Source organism: Lonchura striata, chromosome 1A (genome assembly GCF_050655825.1).
Source record: "Lonchura striata isolate lonStrDom1 chromosome 1A, ASM5065582v1, whole genome shotgun sequence".
Taxonomy (NCBI): Eukaryota; Metazoa; Chordata; class Aves; order Passeriformes; family Estrildidae; genus Lonchura; species Lonchura striata.
In genome coordinates this window covers 50,011,399-50,038,168 of record NC_140741.1, presented here as the reverse complement: position 1 = coordinate 50,038,168, position 26,770 = coordinate 50,011,399, and the positions used below count along the sequence as shown (strand labels likewise).

The window sequence follows — 26,770 nt, the reverse complement described above, 5'->3', positions numbered from 1 at the left end:
ATTTTATACAAAGATAGATAAAATATACTTTAAATAATATGTATCTGCATGTAACATTACTACATAGCAGTGTACTGCCAGAATATTAATTTATATGTTTGATTTTGAGAAATAGACTTCAGAATTTGTAAAAATAAACAAAAAATTAGGCCCACAAATTTGTATTACTGTATTATTCCTGGGTGTTTTCTTTCCTGCATAAAAATATGAAAGACCTGAAATCCAGACATACTAAGTTAGAGGGCTTCTCCTTGCTCTTTGTGGTCAGAGCTGTTATAAGTGATCCAGAGCAGTCCACATGTTCTGATGCTTGCAAGGAAGCACGAGGGCTTCGGGAGGCTGGGATGGCACCAATGCATTTTAGAAAAAGGACACTCCATGAAACAAAGTAAGTTTATAAAAATAATTTTTCTGCAGTATGGTTTTTTTTTAGCTCTGTGAATTGTTTGCTTTTCCACATATTCTGTTTTTGGCTTGGATCCACCAGCTTTCCTGTGATTGTTACTGCCTAGTGAGATAAAAGGGACCTTTTTATGTGACTTCTCTGTGTATTATGATTGATTCATAGAATTTATAAAAACTGGGAGAACACTGTTAAGTTTATGTTGATGTTATTCATCACAAGGATTTGCCAGCCTTTTCCAAGTGGCTGGATGCTTGCAATCCTTTTAGAAATTCATATCCTTAGGTGCATAAATTGCATAAATATGTATCTGTAAATGCTAATGTAGATCTTCACAATAATCATACTTTTCTTTCATGTTTGATTTCTGCTGCAATAATTAACCCTATTGGCATTTAAATGACATTCCTGGAATGTCAGCATTGAATTATTTGCTCCAAGGACTTAAGAAAACCTGAGGAAACACTGTGATCCATAAAACTAAATTAATCTGCAGGTCTGAGTTTTGTTATGTTTTTTTTCTAAACATCCAGGCTTTGTGCATTTTAACATTCCACTCTAAAGTCTTTCACATCAAATGTCATCTTTGTATTCTTAAAAAAAAAGGAAAAAAAGACAACAAAACCAATCTCAATTTCTTACATCCATCACACAGACAAATCTCCATTTCTGAAACTAGTAATAGGGCCAATATAAAATATTTATGTGGTAAAAAATGCCCCAACCTGAGTATTTTTGCAAGAGAATGAATTGGTTCATGGAAGTGTGGTGAGTAGTAGAAGTGATGGTTAATTCTTTATATAAGTGTATGTAAACAAAATTTCCCATTCATATCTATGTCCTCTGTGAATGTACTGTCATATTATATAATAACAGAACACTTTACAGCTCAGAGTTGCTTTCTAATTCAACTACAGAGGATCATCTCCTCAGCCAGTTGCCAAGGATACTGTGTTTCATGGTTTTTGCTGTTTGAAAATGGTTGAGTTTTATGTAACACTTATCTGGGCAGATATAGGTGTCATTAACATGCTGCATTATTTTCACAGAATAAGGACCAAATCAGGACTAACTGAGAACATGCTCTCCAACAGGCTACGCTTTGATAGTAGGATTATATCGAGGTAATCACAGATCTTGGGAAGCTTTTCAATGCTCTGAATTTGTGAATGAGGATTACTTTCTTGAACTGATTAATTGCACTGACTGTTTCTGCTTCCCTGTGTGAAGGACACCCACATGTACTACACATGTGGGTGTCTGTGTGTAGTACAAATTTTGATGTGGCTAATGGATAGTGGCTTAACAGTCCCATTGTACAATGTTAAGATCTGTAAGCAATGTTATGTTACCATCATACCCATAGCTCTATTCAGGACAGTTACTACAGGGGCTGTGTAAAATAGACCTTTTAGCTCAGTTTCATCATCAGTTGATTAAAATTATTTTAGCCTTAGATGTGGCAACTATTATTAAGTAGTAATGGCTTTGCAACTCGTTCATAGTTCCTTATATATTAAATTTTAGAACATCTTTCAAATTGTTCTGATTTGAGTAGTGGTAGCATAAATGTATTTTTCAGTTTTGAAAGTGATGCTTTTCTGCAGCTGTGAGCTGTATACTTGTAAGACACAGCTGAAAACTCAGCAACTTACTTTAATATACCTCAATGAATGCAGTAGTCCTGGTGTATGTAATCCTTTAGTCAATCAGTGAAAATTATATTGGCATACTAAAACATGAAGCCTTGAGAGGTGTTTTTAAGCATTATGGAGAATAGAATATTGAATTAAAATACATGACTGAATCCACATCTTGAATTTCATGGAGGGTTAGAGAAAACAGTCAAAGAGCTCTTTAAAAAATTGTACCGCATGCATCATTGGAAATAAAATGGATACTGAGAGCAGCCTGAGGAGATGAACTAGGTGGTGCTGGTGGATGAGAAGCTCTTCATGATCTGGCAGTGTACCCTTGCACCCAGGAAACCAGCCGTGTCCTGGGCTGCACCAAAAGAAAAATGGCCAGCAGGGTGAAGGAAGGTATTTGCCACTCTGCTTCTCTCCTGTCAGACCCCACCTGCAGTGCTCTGTCCACCTCTGGGGTCCCCAGCATGAGAAGGGCCCATTGCAGTGACCCACAGGAAGGTCACAAAGATAGTCAGAGGGATGGAGCACCTCTCTTTGGAAGATAGGTTGAGAGAGTTGAATTGTCCCTTGCAGGAGAAGGGAAGGCTCCAGGGAGACCCTCTTGCAGCATTCTAGTACCTACAGGAGGCTGCAGGAAAGTTGGGAGGGTAGTTGTTTAAAGGGTGTGTAGTAATAGACAAAAGGGAATGGCTTCAAACTAAAAGCAGGCAGGTTTAGATTAGATATTTGGAAGAAATTCTTTACTGTGAGGGTGGTGAGGCACTGGAACAAGTTGCACAGAGAAGCTGTGGATGCCCCATGCCTGCAAGCATTCAAGGCCAGGGGTTTTGGAACTAAGTGATTTTTAAGGTCCCTTCCAATTCAAGCCATTCTGATTTCAAAATAAATGTTACTTATGTTTGGGTTGAATTGGATTTATATGGATGAAAAACATAAAAGTGCTTTTCAATTTTCCTTCTAGAAATGGTCATGATGCTTGTAGGGAGTTGATTGGATTTTTTTTTGCCTGTGACAAATCCCTTACTGTGTATGAATTTCGACAGTTTGGAAAAAACAGGTAGGATTAATTATTTTTTTAAAAAGGTTTAAGGAAATATTTCACTGTATCCAAGAAGCTTAAATAAATTTAGTGTTTTAGTACCAGTTTTGAATTATTTCACAGGACAAATGCCTTGCCTTTCATTCAGAAGGGAGTTTATCAACATCAACGTGGTCAAAGAAAGGGAAAATCTTATGATCTTGGTGACTTCTATGTTGTAAGTATTCTTCTGATTAATGTAATACTATTTTATTTTGAGGTAATATTTGGATATTTGAATTGTAAATTGTGAACTAGCCTTCTAGGAAGACCAAAAGTCTTCCCTTTAAGTGACATTTTTGAATTACAGATTTTCAGAAGTTCTGGATTGTTTTGTTGTCCCATGTTTTAGGGGTTCCCAATTTAAGTTTCCAATTAAGCTGTACTTTGCGGTTCTCCCCCTAGAGGGCATAACACTGCTGACAGAGTGGAGCTTTTTTGGACGTAGTGATCCATAGGGAAGGAGAGTCCTAAAGAAGACCCAAGTACTTGACAGTAAATAATCTTTGCAAGGTCTGCTGGCATTTTTAACTCGAAGAAATGATTAAATATTTTTAAACATGAAGAAATTGCAGGTTAATTGTTTTTAAACTACAGTTTGAAATGTAAACAACCAGTTTCTTTGAGCAAGTGTATGAAACAATGTTAAGCTTTGTCTACCAGCTAATCTGATGACTGATTAAAAATCATATTGCACCTTCTGTACTGCTGTAGTTCTGTACTAGATAAAGTGTTCATGGTTTATAAATACTTGAGCAAGTCTTCAAGTACAGACTATTTTCACCAAATTCTTCAAATGCTCCTGCAAATCTGAAGTTTAGAGGAAAAACTATGTATGTGAAAAATGTAGAAAGTAACAGACGTCAACATTAGTTTTTAATGTGTTTTGTATAATCACATGCCTATCCTAACTGCTTACACAACCATCTAACAGTTTTGAAGATTAAATAGATGAGTTTATGATATGGAGGATAAAGCTACTTGCTGGAATTTTCATATTTTATTGTCATGTGTATTTTTGAAGCCTGCAGATGGAAATGTGTTCTAAATAAAGATGCATCATAAAGTCATCCAGAAAATGTACTGCACGGAGTTCAGTACCTCTTTGGAATGATGCTATGTCTGTGAATCTCCATACCTGCAATCATGCTTTCTGCGCTGACATTAAGATGTGCAGATCTCTCACAAAGTCCAAGTGGTTGAGACCCTTGCAGTGTCTCTGTCTCCTTCTTCCAAATTCATGAGTTTTGGAGACTTTATAAACCAAGCCTGCTCAGATATTACAGTTAGAGCGACTGCATTTTTTTATTCTTCTCAGCATTCTTTGCTTTTAGTTTGCTACTTTTCTTTATTTCCCCTTCCCCTCTATTTATGAAATACACAACCTATTTTTAAATCATTGTGTGCTTTACCAACAGGGAGCCAATCTGACTTTCCAAAGTGCTGATCATAACCTTCCAGAAAGTATTAAGCAGAACCCTTTCTTCACCCTTCGTGTGATAAGTATTGATGAAACAGCTATAGATTATCTGAAGTAAGTGCTGCTAACTGCTTTTCAAATTACCTTTCCTTCCCTAAGCAAAAAAAAAAAAAAAAAAATTAGCTCCTAATGCCTTATTACTTACACTGCTATTTAGGCTGTTGTTAGGAGAAATTAGTAATAGATGTTAGAAAACTTTGCATAGTTCAGTGACTTCCTAGAATAGTAAGGAGTAATTTTAAAGAAAGAATTGAAATGTGATGCTGTTCTTTTGCTTTGGTTGAGGTCACATGTTTTTATATACAAATCATATATCTCCTTTGTTTCAGTTTGTGCACATTGCCTCTTGTCTTGTCAACAGGCACCACTGAGCAAAGCCTGTTTCAGTCTTCTTTACTCCTTTCTGTCAGGTATTCATACATATTCGAGGGTAAGATCCCCAAGGCTTCTATTCTCCAGGCTAAACAGTTCCAGCTCTCCCAGGCTCTCCTCATATATCTTATACCTTGATCCCTTCCTGGTTAGGAAGAGAATAATTTTAATCTCAATTAAATGTGTTCAGTATCTAAAGACTACTTTGTTAGCAGAACTTGACTGTTATTTTCTTTCTGCAAATGTTTAGACACAGGAAGCTTGTTCTCAGATATAGTAATATTCACTTAAAGTCCCTTTAGACTGAAAGCTTGGCAAAGGAAAGCTAACAGTGCATAGAACAGTAAATTCAAATTTAATTGGTTCTAGAACTGTGTAGTTGTATGATGCTTAGTGCTAATTGTTCCCTCTCGGCAAGGTTTCAGTGAAATAATACACAATATAGTTGATAATTCAGCTAGTTGATGTAAGACATTTTACATCTCAGAAGCCTATCATTCAAATAAAGCAGCTTTTTCTTTCATTTGTGGCTAATCTTATACCTGTGAAATTTGGATTTGCGCCAGTGTTATCTCTGAATAGAAGAACCATAAAAAGAGCTGTTCAATGGGTTGTAATTTTGGATTTTTTTGCTACCTGTGGTGGAATAGATTATTTCCTTTTTTATACTCTCTGTATTCTTTCCATTAGTGACTAAGTTTCAGTCTATCTTTTTCTTATGTATGAAGATGTTATTGAGCTCTCTAGTCTCTGATGCATAACTCTTGAATTGAATCCTCTTACCTTCAGAAAATCCCTTATTGATACAAAATCCTGTTCAGCTACAGTCCAATAGGTCTACTGCAGGTTCCCAGGAGCAGCTATGCCCTTCTGTCACAAGCCATGAATATTTTGGTTTACATATGTTCTTGAGGGAGTACGTTGTCCTCTGCAGGAGGCTGTTGACTTTGCATTTAGGTGATCTGATGTAGGTAAGCTTTTAGGGACTTCATAATGGAAGGTATGCAAAGTGGAGATGAAAAGTCCTACTAGACAGCAGAGATAAGCCTTTGGCCTCAGAAAGCAGGAGTATATCATGGCAAAACACTGGTGAGCAAGCAGCTCAGAGTTGACAGTAATAATTTTCCATTTTTTTAAATATTCTGAATAAAATAATTGTAGGACTTTGTTGGTTAGGTTTGGCTTTTTTATCCTCCAGTAGGTTCTTCTACAATATTTTCTTATCAACCTTTATAGTAATTTCTGATAGCTTGTGGGAATAGCAGAAAAAACTCCACAAAATTTAATCATAATTTTGAGATATACTTTTGGTCTACACATTTGCTCTTTGTGCTCTAAACAGAGATTTGAAAAGTATTTCATGTTATTTTGCTGTTGGTGATTAAATGTGGTTGCTTTAGCAAACTCTTCCAGTGGTATGAGATTAGGATTGAACTAAACTTTATGAGATTTTATGCATAGGAGGAATTATCCATGGCTAATGAATTAGTAGAGGAGATTTCAGTTAATATTGTTAGGAAAAAAATTCTGTGTATCTACAGCTGGTCAGCAAGGACTTCTGTGAGTGCCCTCTTAAATTCAAGCAATTGGATATTGTGTTTATAAGGGTAGTATATTAAATATAAATTAAATATAAAGTTAAGTATTTTGAGATTTCTTGCTACATCTGCTTTGAATATAGTCATATTACATGTAATTTCACTAATCAACATTAATTTTGACTTCTTTAGAGCTTCTTCTTTGGAACTCAGGGAAGAGTGTTCCAGGCAAGTGGTTGATGATAGCAAAGTTTTTAAGAAGATTCAAGGTTTGTATCTACCAGCACCCATTCAATTTTAGTTTCTCTATCTTTACAGCTCAGGGCAATGATAATAGTGATGTAATGTAGATTTTATTTGTGTAACTGAAGTTAAACAAAAGTTAGATATTTATCAGAATATTATTTGAATCTGATACCAGGACAAATCAGTCATAAGAAAGCTTTCTCCTATCTCTTCAAATAAACAGTCTGGGTAAAGATTGTGCAGAATGTACAGAGTAATTATGAATGTAATCAATAAAACATTAATCTCCATGTTGACATAATCACTGAAAAAAATCTGAAACATAATGCTGATGCTATGTTACACTGGCATTAAATTTGTTATTGGCCAAGTGTAGAAACACCATCTCATTTCTTCCAGTAATTTTGTGCTAGATACTACTTTTGGCCATTGTTTCTATACATTGTTAAGTTGCATTTGATATTCTCTATTATTTTGATTTTTAAAAGTCATGAGTAGAATTGTGTACTGTACTCTGGAATATGTAAATAAACTCTACCATATTCCTATTTACAGTCTTTAGGACAAAGGCATAGCATTTTGTTGAAGATTATGGAAGGATGTTTGTACAGTGTTGTGCATTATTTTTGTAACATTGTTAACAAAAATGGTTGACCTCAGCAGCTCACAGCTTGTATAATCTCCTCTGTTTACTGTCATTAACTAAACCTGCTTAAGTAGGCACTCTTTGGTCACTAGAATCTGCTTGGACATTTACTTTTCCCAAAAAACAGTTAGAATAATTATGGTTATTTTCAAATCTTCTAGTTATTCCATTTTTCCCTTTGCATAATAGACACAAGCTGACTTTTCTGTTATCCAACTGTATCTTAGGTTTGCTGGTGTGGCCTGGTAGAATTTTGTGTGTGTGTACTTGTGTACTTCAAGGCACCTTTTAATAAACAGCTGAGTTTCAGCATCACTGGAAAAAATTTCCTTCTTTCACCTTGCCCCTATTTGTCTTAAAAATTGTAGATATAAGTAATTTGAAGGTAGTAGCATGTGACTAATGTTAATAGAGTATGCTGAGAAACTCGGACATCCCTAAGTGAATATGCTAGCTGAAGTATTTCATAAGTCTTGCCATAGAAATTATGTATCATTTGGGAATGATTTTGCCAAATTAGTCATGTTTGTTCTCATTCCCACATATATGTAACAAGTTTGTAGAATAAAGAAACAACTTTGTCTCATAATAGAATTTTTATGTTGTTCTGAAGCAGTTGTTCCAAAGTTACTTTGTATGTATAATCATGCCATGTAATCCAATCTCACAGAAGTAGGCGGTTTTACAGTCTGAACATACTGAGAACAACAGCCATTTTTTCTTTCCTTATGTGGTCTCTTTGAAAAAAGTTTGTTTGGTATTGCTTGTTAAACATACTATATATGATTTTCACTCAAATGTTGAATAACAGATGATTTCCTTTTGGACTGGCATTTTTTCATCAAAGATGAGAGAGCCTGAATGCAAGGGTATGTCTTTCTAACCAGCACCATCATGTGTAGACATGGTGTTCTTGACTTCTGTATTGTCTGTGGACAACTTCAGGTAAATGTTGTATCCTTTATTTCTCTAAATCCTCAGGTATATTCAGAGAAACATTAAGTAAAAGAGGAGTTCGGGTTATAACAGGCTTAGGAAAGTATTTCCGACAAATAGACAAGAACAGAGATGGTTTTCTCTCTCAGGCAGCCTTGAAAGAAGCTCTAAAAGTATTCCACTTGGAAATGCCTGAAGGGGTGAGTCTACCTGAACTGTAAATGTGGGTATAATTTTTTCTAATTTATGAAATTGCTTATTTTCTTTGCTGAAATCTATAGTTTAATACCTGGGTTGTGCAAGTTTTCTTTTGGTATTTTTTTCCCTTATGGTATGTTAGCATTCCTGCACTAAATTCTATGTGAAGTTCTTAAAAATAAAAAAGTATTTTAAAATATGCAGTCTTTTTTTATATCATGACATGAGGAAGCAAGTGTGATTGCAACCCATTTTTTCTCTTTAGGCTTAAAAAAATAATTTTGTTTATGCTCTTAGGTTTTTTCTTTTTTTTTTATATATTATGTTGTAAAAGTAGCTCCCAGCTATCAGCACTGTGAATAATGTGTATTATGGTCACCAGTGACATGCGTTATTATTACAAATCTTTCAGTGAGTTTAAATCTAGAAGTTTGGGGGGTTTTGTGAGAATACTGTAATTTCAGAATCTAGTGAAGAACTTTGGCAAAATATGTTTAAATTTCAGGACTTTGAATCATTGTGGCTTATTCTTGATGATAGCAAGAATGATAAGGTTGACTATGGAGAATTTACTCATGCCATATTTGGAGAAATGAATGAATATAGGAAAACATTTGTAAGAAAAGTAAGTTTTATTGCAGATATTTTAAGTGTAAATATTTCTCAGTCTAACTTTGGAGTTAGTCACTCATCATATTCCAGTTGTTGGGTTTTGTTATTTTTTCTTATGTTCAGTACCTGGAAATTTACTTCTTGACGTTTCAGATCAGTTTATCCACAGAAAGGTAAATTAGTGGACTGCATGCTGTTCCATTGTTAAATTAGTTAATTTTAAATTCTAGAATTCATTCCTTTATTATTTTGAGTTTTCATGTATATGTGCTGTTCTTATCATTCAGTCCTGTGTATGAAGTGTCTGGCACCCTGAGATGATCTCTTCCAGAAGTCTGTTTCCTTATTTTGGCAAATGACAAATTGTGGCAAATCTACATGTGTAGATTTTCTTCCCACAGTGCCTGAAATAGGAGGCAGTCATACTTGTCTTCTTTGAGACCAACAGTCAGAGTCATTATATTTGTGAGACCTGTTATATGTGAAATGCCACTTGTTATTTGTCTATAATGTAATGTGGAGCTGTTTGTGGTATCAGACACCGATCACAAACTAGACAAAGGAGTAGCAACTGGATATCAAGATCAAGAAAAATGACCTATACTTTGATGCTTTCAATCATGGAGGATCTGACTCTCCTAGCTTTACATATCAAGCATGTGTATTTGAGTAAATTGAAATGCAAATGAAGCTGCTGTTAGCAGTGCTAGAGAGGCTGTGTGGAGGTTTCTGTCAGAATGATGTGGAATCTTAATAATTGGAGGAGGCAGAAGGGAAGCAGCTAAATTTCTGATTATAAGGATGAGCTAGAAATTAGGGAGAGAAGACAATTTTTTTTTTGTGTTGACCAGGGGACACACATTTGATGTGAAAAATGTTGAGGTAAAATAATCATGAAACTGTATAATCTAGAATGACTTTCTAGTATCTGGTGCCTTACATAAAGTAGGTACATTGACAGAAGCAATTGCACAAAAAGCAAATGTATGTACTAGAAGTATGTTTAAAAGTATGTACTAGATAGTTTAGTCTATTTGATCATTTCATCTTTTCACTTTTTTTCTCCCTGAGATGTTTATATGAAACTCTTCTTTTTCCCCTTTAGGCTTATATGAAACTAGATTTCAACAAAACTGGGAGCGTGCCTATGGTAGATGTCAGGAAATGTTACTGTGCAAAGAAACATCCTCTAGTATTGGCAGGTAACTCGTGTCAACAAACAAAAATCTGCAACTACGGAAATCATCTTGTTAGCAGAGATAGCAGATCCAGAAACTGGTTGGACATACAAACTGTTTTCATATTTACTTAGATTTGAGCTGTTAAAGGGAACTTTCTTCATCTGAGGACATAAAATAAGTCTCTTAGAACATGTCTATAAGTAGTAATGGAGTTCATATACACAATTTTAATACTTGCCCTTTATCAGGCTGCTAATACTGCCTGAATGCAGAGCAGTTCTTTTCCCTACCTCTGTAAGCAGTTATTTTTCAGCTTTCAGCTGTAAGGTATCAGTGGCAAATATGATATTAATAATTTTCACTTAGTAGGGTACTCATTTTCACATTGCTGTTTTCCATCAAAATATGCAAGGATTCCAACTGACATGGAATGTAGTCAGCACTTGAATAATTTATTCAGAAGGAACTTTATTTCTGGGACTGGTTTGTCATCCTATAGAGAAGACTGCTGGTTTCTTCATTATTTTTTCAGCATTCTCAAAAATGTATGCCTTTGAAAAAAATAGAAATTTAAATATTTACATGCCAGTTTTAGAAAACAATACCTCAGTGTACCAAACTAGTCATTGTGAAAGTCTCCATGATGTCATGACCCTTTCGTACCTGAAGAAGAGAAGGGGTTTTTTTATATTACCAGTGATTTTAATGGTAACACATGAAGTCACATGGGGGTATAGGGATACAATATGTGGATTTTTTCCCAATGCTGTAATGCCGTATTTTTTGCACTTTTTTTCTCAATGAAATAATTTTGAGTATTATCTTTATAAAATTGCTAGGACAAAGATGTAAATTGCAGAACACTTTTCAGATGCCAATTTCCTTCTTAAAATTTTCCTAGAACTTTGAAGCTCTATTACAGTAAATATACACTTACAAGATAACTTCAGAATTTTAGCTTAAAAATTTATTATTTGGCTTTTGCAGTCATTTGAAGAAAAAAAATTCCTGTTCTCATAATTCATGCAATTGGCTGACCTCATGTCTTCTGTTGATACTTAATTATATCATGCTATTAAAGTAAGGTAATTTCTACAGGTGGTAATATGTGAGCCAATGGCTTAATTCTGAAATCATAATATTGAATTTGTTCATTAAAACAATATTTGCAAGATAAAATTTGAAAGTTTCTTTCCTGAAGTAAATTAAATGCTACATATTCACTCTTCTTTAAAATGTATTTAATAGAAAAATATACTTTCACAGGCAAAACTCCAGAAGAAGAAATTAAATCGTCATTTCTAGAAGCATTAGGGGAGTCCTGCATCAACCCCAATGAAGTGTCCTATTCTGAGTTTGAAGATTTCTATGAAGGATTAAGTTTTGGAATTGTGGGTGATGATGATTTTGTTAATATCTTAAAGAATTCATGGGGAATTTAGAGTGGAAGATGACAAAAAAGAAGGAACACTTTCTAAACAAGGAGTGACTAAGAGAGGATTTAATCTTGATGTGCATTACTTTATAATTAGTGTCTTAAATTGATTTCAGGGACAGAAAACTTTAGATGCTTTCATAATAATACATGGCAAATTTCATGGAGTGTCTGTTGAGTTATGCTAGCCACTCTTCTAATAAAAATGCTGTTCATGTCTTTTCACTGGAAATTTTTAAAACTGTATCCCACACACAAAGCCATTTTTTAATATCAAAATAAAGTCACCTATTTTAAAATAAGAGCGAATTAGAATACTAAAATGCCTGAAGGGGTATGTAGAAGAAAAAAATTCGGTTTATGATGCATTGTGAAAAGCTTCAGATTTGACTGCATAAATGTGAATAATAGCTTTCCTTAAGAAATTTTCTTTTAACATTCTTAATCTTGCTTATTTTTTCTTATGCTGGTACTTAGTTTGAAAGAGAGCAGGTTATCCTTTTCCAATTTTGAGGATGTCTGGTGCACTGAAAGTGCAGAGATATTCACAGCATTTAGCCCCTTGCCCCTTGCACCCTCTTGACTGATCTTATTTTTTCATTTTGATCAGGCATCTGAAGCTGAGCTTTGAATCTCAAAGGCTTTAGTAATCACACATGTGTTTTGTAATGCATATCTTCCTTTTCTGTATTTTGCTAAATTGTTTTCAAAACAGTAATTTATATTTAAATATATGTTTTCTTTATATTGCTGGGATTTTTTAGCTAAAACATAGCAATTATGTATTTTGTCAAACTGATATGTAGCATTTCCTATCTATTCTGAAAGCATAAAACAGAAAAGTGTTTTAAAAAGATCCAAAACAACCACCTCTTCCACCACAAAAATTAAATTATAAGTTAAAATAGTCTTTGCTATTTCAAATGTTCTGACATGTACACTTTTCAATATAATACATCTTGCTAATTCTGTAAAATTATTTGTGTTAAGAAATAAAAATATGTAGTTAAGGAGAGACTTTGATTTTCATACACCTATCTCTGAAATGAACTGTATGCTGAACTGCATTTCTTAAGCCTGTGCAATTACAATATATAACTTTCCTCTAAGCTTGTCTGCCTGTTTTTGAATTTATAGTCCATTGTTAAAACAATCTTCATCTGAGACAGAAATTGTATTTCATAGGAATTAAAGGGTAGTGCTGGAATGGATGCTGAAAGGAGGGACTTTGGTCCCCTGTGGCTGTCTAGCATAGTCTAGATATAGTAATTCCTTGTTCTAATAACTTTTGTGTTTTTACGTCTGGAATGTTTGACCGTAGCCTCAAATGTAACAAGTATTGAAGGTTCTATTCTAAATCCTCAAATAAGGGATCTTGGGGGGTTCTTTTGGGGCTGCAAAAGTCTGTATGTATTTTTTTACAGGGAAAACCAGATTTTGTCAATGTGTATTCTAAGCAAGAATTCTGACTCATTATGATTTTTATGTTCCCCATTCCTGCTGGAATTTCTCTCTCTGGAAAGGTTTTGTTAATTAGTGTTCTTGGAACTGCTGATTCTGAGAAGGGCAGGTAGTTCTGAGGAGGGGAACTTTAGCTGATTGTAGAGGGATCTGCTCGTTAATGTGTCCATTCAAATTGCTGAAAAAAATATCAATTCGCATTTTAGTTAGTTTTTTAAAGAATCATGTGCTCTATTTAGACTTTTTCACTTAGGAGAATTGTACCAACAGATAAAACTGTAGCTCAATTTAATGAATGAAAGTGATTGTGAAATGAGGTATTGACATATTTCTTTATGCAATGTTTACTTTTATTGTGAAGCTTTTAGGAAAATTGTTCCACATCTTCCTATGGAATGGAAAAATTTAAGACAAATAGATGTATACTAAGTGGATCTGCTTGTCAGAAGAAGCTGTATATGTCGTATCTACTGCAAATTTATTTTGTTATCATGGAAATGAGGTGCTGTTATAAGAACATAGCTTTGGTAGCCCTGTGTTGTTTTCTTTATCTGAAGACATATCCCTAACAGAATAATCTAAGATAAAGTCTAAAGGTCAAAATTTTCTTGAAAGTGAAAGCAGTACTGTGGTAATTATGTGAAATCTGCTACCTATGTAATTTCTATTAAATGCAAGGTTGTTTACACAGGTTCTGCTTGACCAGCTTGATCTCCTTTTAGGATCAAGTGACCTGCCTAGTGGATGAGAGAAAGGCTTTGGGAGTTGTCTACCTAGACTTCAGTAAAGTCTTTGACACCATTTCCCACAGCGTTCCCCTGGAGCGACTGGCTGCTCATAGCTTGGTCGGGTGCACTGTTTGCTAGGTGAAAAAACTGGCTGGGTCCAAGAGGGTGGTGGTGAATGGAGTTACATCCAGCTGGTGACTGGTCACTGGTGGTTTTACCTGGGGCTCAGTAGTGGGGATAGTCCTGTTTAATACCTTTATTGAGAGAATCAAGTGCCTCCTTAGTAAGTGTGCAGACTGCGTGGGAGTATCGATCCACTGGAGGGTAGGGCTGGATCAATAGACTGTGGCAAATTGTGTGAGGTCCTACACTTGTGCGACAAGGCCGAATGCCAGATCCTGCACTTGGATCACAACAACTCCATGCAGCGCTACAGCCTGGGGACAGAGTGGCTGCAAAGTGGCTTGGTGGAAAAGGGCCTGGGGTGCTGGTTGGCAGCAATCACACATGAACCAGCATGTGCCCATGTGGCAAAGAAGGCAAATGGCATCCTGGCCTGGATCAGCAATAGTGTGGCCAGTGACTGCTCCCCTGTACTGGGCACTAGTGAGGCCACAGCTCACCCATTCTGGGCCCCTCACTACAAGAAGGAGCTGGAGCGTGTCCAGAGATGGGCAGCAGCGCTGGTGAAAGGCCTAAAGAATAAATCATATGAGGGGCAGCTGAGGGAGCTGGGGTTGTTTAGCCTGGAGAAAAGGAGGCTCAGAAGAGACCTTATCGCTCTATAGCCACCTGAAAGGAGGCTGTAGCCAGGTGGGGGTTGGCCTCTTCTCCCAGGTAACCAGCAACAGGACAAGAAGAAAGTCTCAAGCTGCAACGAGGGGATGTTAAAATTACATATCAGGAAAAAAATTTCACTGAAAGGGTGATCAAGAATTGGAACAGGCTACTCAGATGGGTGGTGGAGTAACCATCCCTGTAAGTGTTCAAGAAATTACTTAGCACCTGGTGGTGTTTTGTCAAAAGTTGGACCTTGAGATCTTTAAGGTCCTTTCCAACCTTACTGATTCTGTGATCAGTTTTTGCCTCATCAGATGCGATGTCTATGATGAATTTTTAATAGCATTCACAAAAGTCACTTTTATCTGCCCACAGTTGCTCATTATCTGAACTTCAGATGGTGGCAAAAAATTCAAACCAAATTCTTCCCAAGGTTTGTCCACCATGCTTACTGTGAGTAGAAAAACACAGGAGCTATTCAAACCAAGATCTATGGTATCTGATTTTTCCTTAAGAGTTGTCTCAATGGCCTGATTAATTGTGTTTTGACTTGTTCTTATTTACCTGTGAACATTTAATGAACCTGAATCCTTTTATTTAATCAATGCTTTGTAGGTTTAAAACCATCTGGAAATGTCTACTAGGTTTGCTGCCTTTAAATGCATTTCAGAACTTTCTCCATTTGCTATCTTTTTAAGAATTGCCCAAGCTTTCCAAGTTAGAGTGTGTTCTTAGTTAAAGGGGGGTTCTCAAAGAAGATTCTTCACTGAAACTCACTTCTTAATAAACTAGTTGTCTTCATGCTACCATGATTTACACTTCTGCTAAAAAGTTATAGCAATTTGCTGTAGTTGAGAACATCAGAAGTGCATTATTGTGTGAATGTATTTTTCCTGTTAGATGTGCAGGCTCCCAGAAGACAAGTAGAAATTAGTTAAGTGATTTAACTCCTTATTCTTAAGGTTGGTTACTACTTCATGAAATGAATATGCACTGACACTGTAAGCTGGAATGTTTAAGAGAACTTTGAAAAATTGAAGCACAGGCACACAAAGATCAAACCTACAGTAGCTTCACTTTGTCTGCTAATGGAAATACAGCATCCTCACCAGGCTTGGCATTTTTACTGATTCACACTCAAAAACTCATTTCTCTTCCATAGGTTACTGCCAGGTGATCTAATTGTGTGCATCTTTGTGGCCAGAACAACAAAAATATTAAAAATGTATCTACTACTGTGTGTTTGTAGGGACATGCTGTTTACTTGTGGAGTTTGGGTTTTTGTTTTTATGGGCATTGGTTATTTGGGTTTTGGTTATTGGTTACTTTGGGTTTTTTTGTGTATTTTTTTATTGTGCAAGAGGTTTTTTTGTGTTTTTGTTTATTTGCTTGTTTTTGTTTCTTATTGTAGCTTTATTTTTGGTTTGGTTTTGAGCATGCTATCTCTATGTAGTAGAAAAGCCTAGAACTGATTTCTGATGTGTTGAAGAAAACAGGTAAGTTTCTGTGGAACAAAAAAAGGAATGTAGAAAAATCACATGCATTTTTTTTTCCTTTCTATTACTCTAATAGTTTATCCTTCTTCATACTTAGCAATTCAGAGACTGAGATAGTTCAGTACTTGCTTTTCTTGTTGTTAACCATCTTCTCTTTGAGAAGCTGAGTCAGAACTACTCTGTTGTAAACATCAGACATCTCCAGTGATACAAGAGGTCTGTTTAGGAGACATTTCAAAATATTAACCAGATTGGAAGGTACTTAGGAAAGAAATTTGGTAAGACATTACTTGCATGATGACCCTATTAAATATTTTTATTTTGTTACTCCTGTACTTTTGTGGTGTCCCTTTTTGACTGTGAGGAACCTGAGGCCTAAAGATGATAAAAAATACCTTAGAGAAAAAAAAAAAATAGATGTTTATCACAGGTTTTTTAATGTTTATTAGAGCATCTGTTGTGTTTACCTGGAATTTGTAGTATCTGACTACCTCTTTTCTGGGTAATTTTTCCTGCTCTCTCATGTGTTGCATATTGGGTGGAATTAATTAGATATGTGCACAGAAACGTCAGTATCAGCATTTACTGCAACTGTCAGAATTTGGTATGTCCAGTCTCCCAAGAGAAAGAGCTTTGAGATAAGAAAAGTAATAGTAATTTCTTTGTGGTTTGATTTTTTTGCTCCATTTTCATGAAAGATGTTTAATATTTTAACAGCTTTTTCTGGCTTGTGTATGCTTTTTAAAACTCCTGTATTCTGACCTTTAACTGTCATTCCCACTCCCAGTTTTAGGAGACAAAAGAAACCTGAGAAATTCTGAAAAAGGAAAGCAAAATGGTTTTTAAGAAGGTGTGCTGTCTAGGTATCTAACTAATGAGGATTCTCCCTCTAGGCACTCAACACTGCTTTCAGACTGCCCTTTTGAATCTTCTCAAAGGATCTCCTTCATGGGCTCTTTCCCAGAAGACAAAAACCTGAGAAGTTCTCTTATGGGACAGCTGAAGTTGGCAGGCACAAGCACTGGTGAGAAGGGCTGCCCTGGTGGGTGGCAGAGGTGAAGCTGCCTGCCTATCTTCATGGATATTTTCTTCTCCCTCAGCCTTGTTTACTTCTGTCTAGACCTGAGATGATTGGACAATAGTGGCACCTTTATCTTAAGTTCCCTAAGGTTGCTTAACTCACACTCCAAAGTTCCTGTCAGGGGGCATATTTGGGGAGGGGTGGGCTTCAGTGGTCAGAACTTCTTTATATAGTTTTGGCAGAATGGGCAAAAAGTCGTTCATAACAATGTTGAGGCCATCAGCCATAACATTTCAGTCTCTCACACCCTCTGCCTGGGGCAGGGACACTTTCCACTAGACCAAGTTGCTCAAAGCACCATCCAGCCTGGCCTTGAATACTTCAACCTCTATTTTTCCACATATTTCTGTTTTATGCCACATCTTATATAAATATCTCCATTGAGGAAGACTCTATAGCCTCTCTAGCAATGTGTTCCAGTGCAGTCAACCATAGTCAACCCTAATCATAGTGTCAGCTTGGGGTTGAGCCTGAGGACCTCAGGAACATGGGTGGCCCAAATGAGAAAGGTGTGAAAGGAGAAATGCTCCCCTTGGCATGCCATGTCCAGCCAGGGTATCCCTTGAGCTGTAGGCTCTGTAACTCTCTAAACCCTAGCACTAACCCTAATGGGGGCTGGGGGCTGAGGCTGAGTTCCTCAGCACCCTGGGTGGCCCAGATGAGGGGGTCACAAAACTTGCTTTGGGACAAGCATCCTTGGATGATAACTGCTTTGCACTGCTCTATACTTCACATGGGGGAACTCCATTCTGCTATAGTAAAGCACAGGAAGATAACAGTGGAAGCTAAAATAACAGCTTTGGAGATACATCTTAAAGCAATATTCCTTTTTTTTTCTTGCAACTTGTGTTGAGTAAGTGAACACTTAATCACTCCTGTGTCTAATTCTGGGATCCTATGATTTGTCTTGGCATGAATTAAATCCTGCACTCACAGTGGTAAAATTATTCCCCTGAAGTAATTTCTTTTGACAATAGCATTTGCCTTGCAGATGCAGTGATTAACTGTAGGCTTCAGTTGTGAATACTGAAGTTTTCATCCTCTAGACATTTTGAATTCTTCTCTGTTCTCAATGTTTCATGACCAAAGGAAATGGCAACAGAAGTCAAACCAATGCTTTTATTTTTCTCTTAGACCAATCATTTTGCAAGTGCCTGGTGTAGCAACACAGCTTAAACCAAGATATTCTGCTTTTTATGGGTTTATACTTTTGAGAGGTATCTGTTGTAGATATTATTGTTGCATAGATCCAAGTAACCACAAGAAATAGGCACTCCAAAAATTCTGTTATTTATTTATTAAAACCAGTGCAGTGAGAAGGGAATCAGTTGTCAGTGCCAGATAATTAACTTTCCATATTCTTTGTGTTTATTTTTTGATACTTTTTCCCTTGTTTGAGACTATATGATTTCTAAGTTCTCTTTACAGTTATATCTTGGTATGCCTCCCAACTTTTCTTTTGGGAGCATCCTTCTTGGAAATGAGCTTCTTCGGTAACAACCATAATGCTAAAATATGTTCAGAAATAAATCAAAATATGAACTAACATCCGGCAAGAAAATTCTCTGGGGAAAAAGGATAGGAGACAGGGCAGATAAAAACAAATAGTAGCTGCAGTGGCATTCTTAGTCTTTAATATTTTTTGTTCATTTGTGTCTTTTGACTTCCCTCTTCCTTCTGGAACACCAGTCATTGAAGCAAAGCTTACCTTGTAGTATTATTGGTCCATGTAAATACTCTTCCTTCACATAAAGAAAGTCAGAAGAGATCTGTCTGAAGGAGGTTTTACAAGGTTGTCTACTCCATTATTCTGTATTATCTGAAAAAAAAAAAAAAAACAACCAGTTATGCTGCTTTCTCACTTGTGATGGAGACTCCTCCACATTCCCAGGTAATCTGCTGTATTGCTGGTACAAACTGTCTGCTGATTGACCTGAATATTTCTTGCTATGGTTTAAGCTGATTACTCTTTCCACTAGCCTGTCCTTCCCTTATATAATGGCTTTGAAAACTATTATTACATCCCCTTTGATCTGAAGTCTGCTAAATATGGCTGTTTAGGAATATTGCATTAACAGGACCTTCTGTTAATGACATTCAGAAGACCATTCTCATTTTTCTCCCATAAGTTCCAATGGGTACTTGTGTTGAATTCAATGTTCTACATGAGGTGCAGTGCTCTGGTTAAGGTCTTGCTAGTGAGGTTCTTGCATTATAGAGCTTACTTTTATATCAGATGTCTTTCCTCTCCTTCTCTTTCCTTTCACAACCTGATTTTATAATGTCTTGCTGACATTGTGGTTTTAACTCAGAAATTTTCTTCTCAAGAACTGATTTTTCTTGCATCGTTTCAGTTAAAGTGAAACGGCAAAGTTCTACTATGCTTTAAGATATGGGGAGATGTTCCTCCTGGAAAATTTGGCATGAGTGTCTCAGTTCTGTAGGAGCTTTGTGTTTATGCTTCTTTTCAGGCTCCTAATAGGTTTGCATCAGCTTTACCTGACTAGAAGTATTATTTCTCCTTCCCAGTTGTGTTTCATAGGATACCTGTTAGTGAAATCCACAGAATAAACATGCAATCTTTAATGGAAAATAAAGAAGAACTGAACAATTTCATTTTTTTAATCCTTATTTTCTTAAGAGCAGGGGTAAGGGTAAAAGGAAGCTGAACCAAAATATAAGGTGTTTAACAGCAGCTTTTGTCAGACACTGTAAGTAGGCTCTTATGCATTATTAAATGTAATATGATTATGTATGCAGGTATTTATTAGAATAAGTTTTACTATTGCTTATTGTTGATACCATATTAAAATAGAATTTATGGAAAATACTTTGTGTCAGCTGAAAATATTTTTATTAGACTTTGAGATGTGTAGTAATCTCTGTGGCAATCTGATGCATAGAAATGCAGGAAAGACAAGCCAAAGCTTGCTTCTCTACAACAATGTTCAAGATGTAGGGTGTCTATTATTTCCTGCTCCTCTCTTTTATTTAAGTTAGGCTGCCTCTAATCTGGTGAAGTGAAAGGTTTTATTCAGTAACCATAGTGGAGGACTGCTGTTTCCAGGTGAGATTTTTCTTCAGTCCCCTTGTTAACTTGCCACTGTATTAATGTCTGCAGTGCCTTCCTCCTCCTTCCCTGTGAAGTTACTACCATAAATAATACATAAAACTGTGAACTGCCTTTCACCCTGAAGGAGCAGTCCACAAAGTTGCTTTAGACACTAGTCAGGATTATGTCAAGATTACTAATTTTTTAGTATTCCTTTTGGCTTAATTGCATTTTTCTCTCACTAGAATGAAAACTGCAGCAGTATTAGTTCCAAAAAAACATGGACTACAAACTGTTCCTTTGCATTTCAACTTCAAAGACAGTCTTTTTGATAATTTGTTAGATTGAATTGTACTCTCGGGCTGTACAGTCTATTTGATAGCAGCATGAAGGTAGGCTGTGCATTCTTAACTCATATCTCATGCTGGTTTCTAATATCTGTCTTGATAAAAAGTGTTCAGAAGCATCAAACAATAATTGGCATGGTAGGGGTCAGTTTAGTGATCTAATAAAATGTAAATGGAGGTTGCTGTCATATTTGTACTTCTGGAAATGTCTTTTGTCCACTCTGTAGTATGCAGCTGATTGTCCTGTCACCAAAACAAGATGTGGAGATGCTTTTCCCTTTAGGAGAGATGATGAACCATAGGACTTCTGGCCTATCTGTATTCTTGAATGCATTTTGCCTAAGAGAAGGGCTGGGTGGCTGTAGAATGGCAGCTGGTACATGGAACATCCTAAGAAATTTTCAAAATTAATATTAGAAGCCTAAGCCAAGGAGTTATTTAAAAATGCAAATGAACCTGATAAGCAGTGGTCTTCCTCCCCCCCCCCCCCCCCCCCCAAGATTAGCATAATATTCACATTAATTATGATACTGCTAGATTTTAAATTAGAGCTTCCTTATATGGAGGAGGAATACCAATCTTTTAGTCACAGTAGTGGAAGAGGTTTAAAGATATATTTAAGTCAGTACCTCTGCTCTCAGAGCATCTCTTTTTGCATTTTTTCTTTTACTCTGCCTCCCTTTTAGCTGCTGAATCTTTTTGAGCTGGGACATGTCAGTGACTGCTTCATTAATGTGCTTTCTAGCTTTGAAGAGCCTAAAAGATGTCATGGCCTGAGCTAGGCACAATGCACACTACTACAGTGGGATATAATCCTTGCCTCAGAAAATGAAAAATTTGAGTTGGAAAAAAATGAGACCAGGAATACGTGAGGAAGAGAGACAGGGAATACTGTGTCAATTATACAAACAGCTCACTTTTAATGTAACAGCAAGCATCTCAAATTGCATCTTGCTTAACAAGTACCTATGGCAGCAATTATTAGTATGAAAATAATATTGGAAAGTCAGAGCAAATCTTCAACTCTGTGTCATCTAGCAGGAACACTAAGGTTGGTCCCTAGACTGGCAGGGATTTAAAATATTATGAGGATTTTCTTTGCTTAGGTGATTTGCAAGCAGATCTTTAGACCCTGTTACTTTTAAGTAGGGCCTTTAAATCTCCCATGTGATATTTCCTGGCTGGATAAAGTTTTCTTAAAAAGCAATTGTTACATGCTATGAGAATGCTTCTTCCATGTTGGCAGTCAACATTTGCAAAAAAAATTGAATAGGGAGGGTTTTGTTGGCTCTGTGTGTGTGCTGTTGTTAGCCTTGATCTTGAGAAAAAGCAGATGAGAACCTGAGTGGAACACAAAAACAGCAAGGGGCTTCCCTGTGCATACTTTGCTAGCAGCTGTCTTGCATATTTAAATGATGTTCCCAACTGCAGCTGATTGGCTTCTGTCTCTGCCAGTCCTCTTAAAGGCTGAATTGCAAGCTAAATAGAAGGGTGAAAGTTACAAAATTGGCACCTTGAATTCCCACCAGAGGCTGATAGGAAGTTTGTACCCATGCTGCTGCATATGCACTGTAATCTTGACGTGAAAATATCTTCTTAAAAAGGGGTATTAAACTTTCAGGACATTTTAGCCTGTGTGCTTTCAAGCTGTAGGGAGATGGAAGTTTTACAGCAGCCCATTCTCAAGAAAAGGAGTCATGAGAGTGTGGCAGAGTCTCTGTTAGTCCCTGGCAGGCATGTGCTGCTTTAGGCAGCTGCTTTATGATTGTGCTGTCACACTCGTTAGGCTGCTTGCTTATTCCAAAGAAAAAGCAGAGTCTTCCAGAATTTTAAGGCATGTATCAATCTCTTTCTGAATATAGAAAAGTTTATGGGAATCACCATAACTATAGTGACTAGCAAAATTAAAGTGGGTATTCATTCTTCCTGGACACAGATGTTAGAGGTTAATCCCTATTTCCCATTTCTATGATTAGACAGATCAGGACCTAACACCTTCTGGGTTCCTACTTCAGGAGGTGTGCAGTGCCTCAGGTAAGACTGCTTATGCCCCGATGGCTCCATTCCTTCAGTCCAGGCACATTTCTCTACATCTCTACTTACACCCATGTGCACAGGACAGGTAGGTGTCTGTGGCTGGTGTTTTGTTGGTGTTGTTGTACCTCCTGTCCCCGACCCAGGTGGTGTGCTTAACAGTATTTGCTGCAACAGCAGCTCCTCAGCCTTCACCTACCTCACATTTGCCCATATCAGCTCTTTTTTTTTCTTTTAAAGAAGGCATACTTCTAGACCACTGTGGTTCAAAACAAACTGGGAAAAGATCTCAAGAGTATCACATGTTGCTGAAATGTTTACAAGACCAGCGTGGACACGGCATGTTCTCTGACAGCTAAGTGTAACAGTCAATGTGACCAAATGTGATTTTACTCTAAGTATATAACATGACTTGTTCAAAGACATGGAGAAAACTAAAATTTTACAACCTTGCATTATTTTCCTAGTACTAAGAAGGGCCACTAACTCACAGTTAGTTATGCTGTTTCTGCCAAGACTTCCCACCTCAGCATCACCTTGCACGGCTGTTTAAGGCTCACTGGCACCTTGTCTCTGAGGAGGAAATGCTGATGATGCTACCTGCAGTAGATCTGGTGATTTCTATTTGGCTCTCCCTGGTCTGGTAGGGTAATGGTTCCAGTTTATGGGTCATAGCAGAAATCTGTAGCAGCGCCTCTAACTTTGTCAAGTAAGACAGAAGCACAAGCAAAGGAGATGCAGTGTTTATCTCTTGAGAATGCTGTTCTGTTTCCATGGCAGTAGACAGCTCAGTCCAGATTTGGGCAATCTTGTCTGCAAAGTAGCACAAAAAAAAAATAGGAAAGGAAAAACTTGACTGCAGCTGAATGGAGGCAGTCAAAATTAATCAAGCTTGCATGCAGTGAGATTGGGTCTGCCATATGAGACTGCAGAAACTAAGAAGAAACCTCTTTGCTTCCTACACTGCTCAGGCATCTAATTTCAAATCTGCCTGCCTCAGTCAGTGATGCTCTGTGGGAGACTTCTGTGCCTTGAACTCTTGGAGTTGCCTTTCTAATAGGCAAATAATCTATTCACAGTGGGAAGACAAAAAGTGTTGCAAAACAAAATTATTAAACTTTAACTTAATAGTAGAAAATTATTATTACAAAGTATCCTCTATACACTGATAATCAATTAAATTGCTGCTTTTTCAGGGTTGCCTCAATGATCATCAGTGCAAACATCTTCAGAAGATGATCTATTAAAGCATAACAAAGCCAGTATTCTTGAGGTATTTGAATTATGGTCTCTTCCTAAAAATAATTGAAAAGAATGGCGATTGCTAGTGATGGGAAGGAAGAAGATGATAGATGAGGTTTCCAGTTGAATGTCGGTGAAACACAGAAACTAGGTGTAACAGTGCTAGTCACTTGAAAACCTCTGTAGTCCTTATAGTGTGTTTTCATTGCTTTTGGGAGCATGTGAGGGAGGGTGTGCTGACTTCCTCAAATAAATCGCTGTCGTATGTAAATTATGTATCAGTTATGAACTGATTTTAGAAGATTAGTAAAAGTTAGCATTAACTGAAACACAAGACTGCTTCCAGAATATTTTATTGAATAGACCTAATCTTTTAAAAACACAGACTAGCTGTTCAATAACAGTTTGAATATTAATTAGGTACTAGATAGAGTGTATGCTGGAGGATAGATAATTTACCAAAATAAAAGTGTAAAGGTTTCTTTTCCATTTTTTCTCTACAAGTCAAAATATGTCCAAGTCAGTTTGATCATTTCAAAGACTTAGAAAATAAATACCACTTGAAATTTATTTGCAAGGTTGTTGACAGTCCTCTATAAATTGTCTGTTTCTTAATACAGTCTTTGCCAATGAAATGAAACTGACAGATGTTTCAGAGAAAAGTGTGTTACAGATATTTTTGTTTTGTTTAGGGTTTTGTTGATGTGGTTGGTTTGGGATTTTTTTTTTTTGGTCTCTGTTCTGGAGAGAATTCTAAAATTAGATAATAGTGCACTTCTATTCAGATGAGTTTAGTTCTTATAGAGCATGTTCTTCTGTACCTGAAGAAACCTAATTGTCCTGCAGTCTAGGTGATGGTTTATTATTTATATTATATGAATACTTAAGACTTGCAACCAGATGAGGCCCTCATTATACTGACACAAAGCTTTATTATTTATGTGTTGCCCAAAAACTTCAGTTAAAATTAATGAAAGAGATAAAAAATAGAAAATCACAAATTTTAGAAGCAGAGTTTCCCAAAATTTTCATTACACTGCCAGGAAACAGAAACTCCTCCAAGTTGGTGGAGGCTACCTTGGCTCTGCTGGCCATGCTGCAAGACAAGATACATGGCTTTGGCATTTCCCCATTTTCCATCTCCCTGTGCTTTCCAAATAGAAAGAGAAAGCTTTATTCCTTCTGAATGAGGAAAGCTTGTACCCAAGAGCTGTTTGGAGGTACTGCATTCATTTTCCTGTCTCTTGCGACTCTGTATGCTTGGAGGACATTCCAAGACCTATTTCTTTCAGTCTCTTTAAGTAGTAAGAGCACCTGGAAGAAGCTCAGTCCATGTATTTACACTTGAACTAAGGAGCAAGTGGCTGTTGAAAAGCTCAGTACTGTTCTCACTGCCTAATGAGTCTTTCCAAACAAACTCTTCCTGAGAGGTCCCAGACCAGAAGTGGCATCATGTGCTGCTAGATATGCATGAGAAAAACACATCACTGACCTTTCCCTGGAAATGAAGGAAATTTTCAGGATAGATAAAAAATTCATTTCAACTATTCTAGCACTGGACATTAAAAAATGTAAGTGTGGACAGAGCCTGAGGCAATAACTCCTTTTATAAGCAGAATGTAATATCCTAAAGCTCTTGAGAAAATCTGCATCCCACAAACATGAATCAGCACTGACGAAGGCACTTGAATCACAGCAGAAATAGGTGAGTAATCTTGCTTTCCACCATCTTGCATTGCTAATACCTCTGGCATTAGTACTGGGAGGGGCAAAGGACACCCCAGGGTCATGAAGGAAAAAGGCAGTAACTTGAAGATTCTGGTGAAGTTGACACTGGGCAAACGCCATGTGCTATTTACCCCTGATCTAAAGGAACAGTGGAATGGTGACAGTTTCTAAGGGAGAATTTCACCAGGTGAGAGCAGGTACCTGTGAGAAGAGATAACTTGGATCTGAACGTTTATGAGCCTGGAGGAGGTGATCTATTGGAAAGGCTGCACTTGCCTATGTGCGTTCTTGTAGCATCCTAGGCAAAACAATCCTGACGTGGGGAATTTCACCCTTGAACACACCAACCTCTGCCTTTCTTTTGAAGAGAGAAACCCAAAGCCATTTTTAATGTACATACTCTTTAGAATTTCATCTTCACCACTAAGGAAGGCAAAGATTTAACGACATAGCCTGGATCATACTGGGGATTCCTAATTAGGCAATGCAATTAATGCCCACCTGTACTTTTTTCTACTGCCTCATCTCTTTTCAGAAGACCCCAGTCTTGTGTACACTGTTTTTAATTTCCTTGATAAGTGTAATATACAAGATTTTTTTCCAGGTTTTCATTTTTTTCATGAGAGATACCACATTCCCCAGAATTTCACAGGAGCTGAAATTTAGGGGAAAGCATATGAAGCACACCTGTCTGTATAAAGCCTCTCATATGGAGAACTCCTGCATGCTAGCGTGGGAATGAGAGCAGGCTGACTTCATAATAGCTTTCACATTTTGTACATCTGTATTGTCCAGTCTTACTTTTATTCATATTTCTCTACAATAAGACTTTTTAAAAATAATTCTGCATTTTTGAGCAAACCAAGCTTATATCTCAGCTGCATTAAGTAAAAATGCAATCTTGCACTGGAATTTAAAAATAATGACATCTTTCTGCTAGGTTTGTTTTGAGCTTCATCCAGTTTAACTACACCATGGTTCCTTACAGTTATATTTCAGAGATGTTCACTTAATCTAGTAATTCAGGGTTTTTTGCAGTTTCAGAGT

The 26,770-nt window shown here is 36.8% G+C and overlaps 1 protein-coding gene across 12 annotated transcripts in view; it reads left to right on the top strand.

Moving 5' to 3' along the window:
• CAPS2 (calcyphosine 2) overlaps positions 1–12,883 on the top strand; it is a 33,465-nt gene extending 20,582 nt beyond the window's left edge. For 11 of the 12 annotated variants that reach the window (XM_085569086.1, XM_077783522.2, XM_021528154.4 and 8 more), the window contains 10 exons: positions 269–388; positions 1,453–1,527; positions 3,014–3,109; positions 3,215–3,308; positions 4,549–4,664; positions 6,713–6,789; positions 8,394–8,548; positions 9,052–9,171; positions 10,264–10,360; positions 11,606–12,883. In XM_085569086.1, coding sequence (XP_085425212.1) covers positions 269–388; positions 1,453–1,527; positions 3,014–3,109; positions 3,215–3,308; positions 4,549–4,664; positions 6,713–6,789; positions 8,394–8,548; positions 9,052–9,171; positions 10,264–10,360; positions 11,606–11,781 — 1,126 coding nt within the window. In that variant the 3' untranslated portion in view covers positions 11,782–12,883. The remainder of the gene's footprint in view (positions 1–268; positions 389–1,452; positions 1,528–3,013; positions 3,110–3,214; positions 3,309–4,548; positions 4,665–6,712; positions 6,790–8,393; positions 8,549–9,051; positions 9,172–10,263; positions 10,361–11,605) is intronic. The other variant, XM_085569088.1, reaches the window with a different exon arrangement.
• The last annotated feature ends 13,887 nt before the right edge of the window (positions 12,884–26,770 follow it).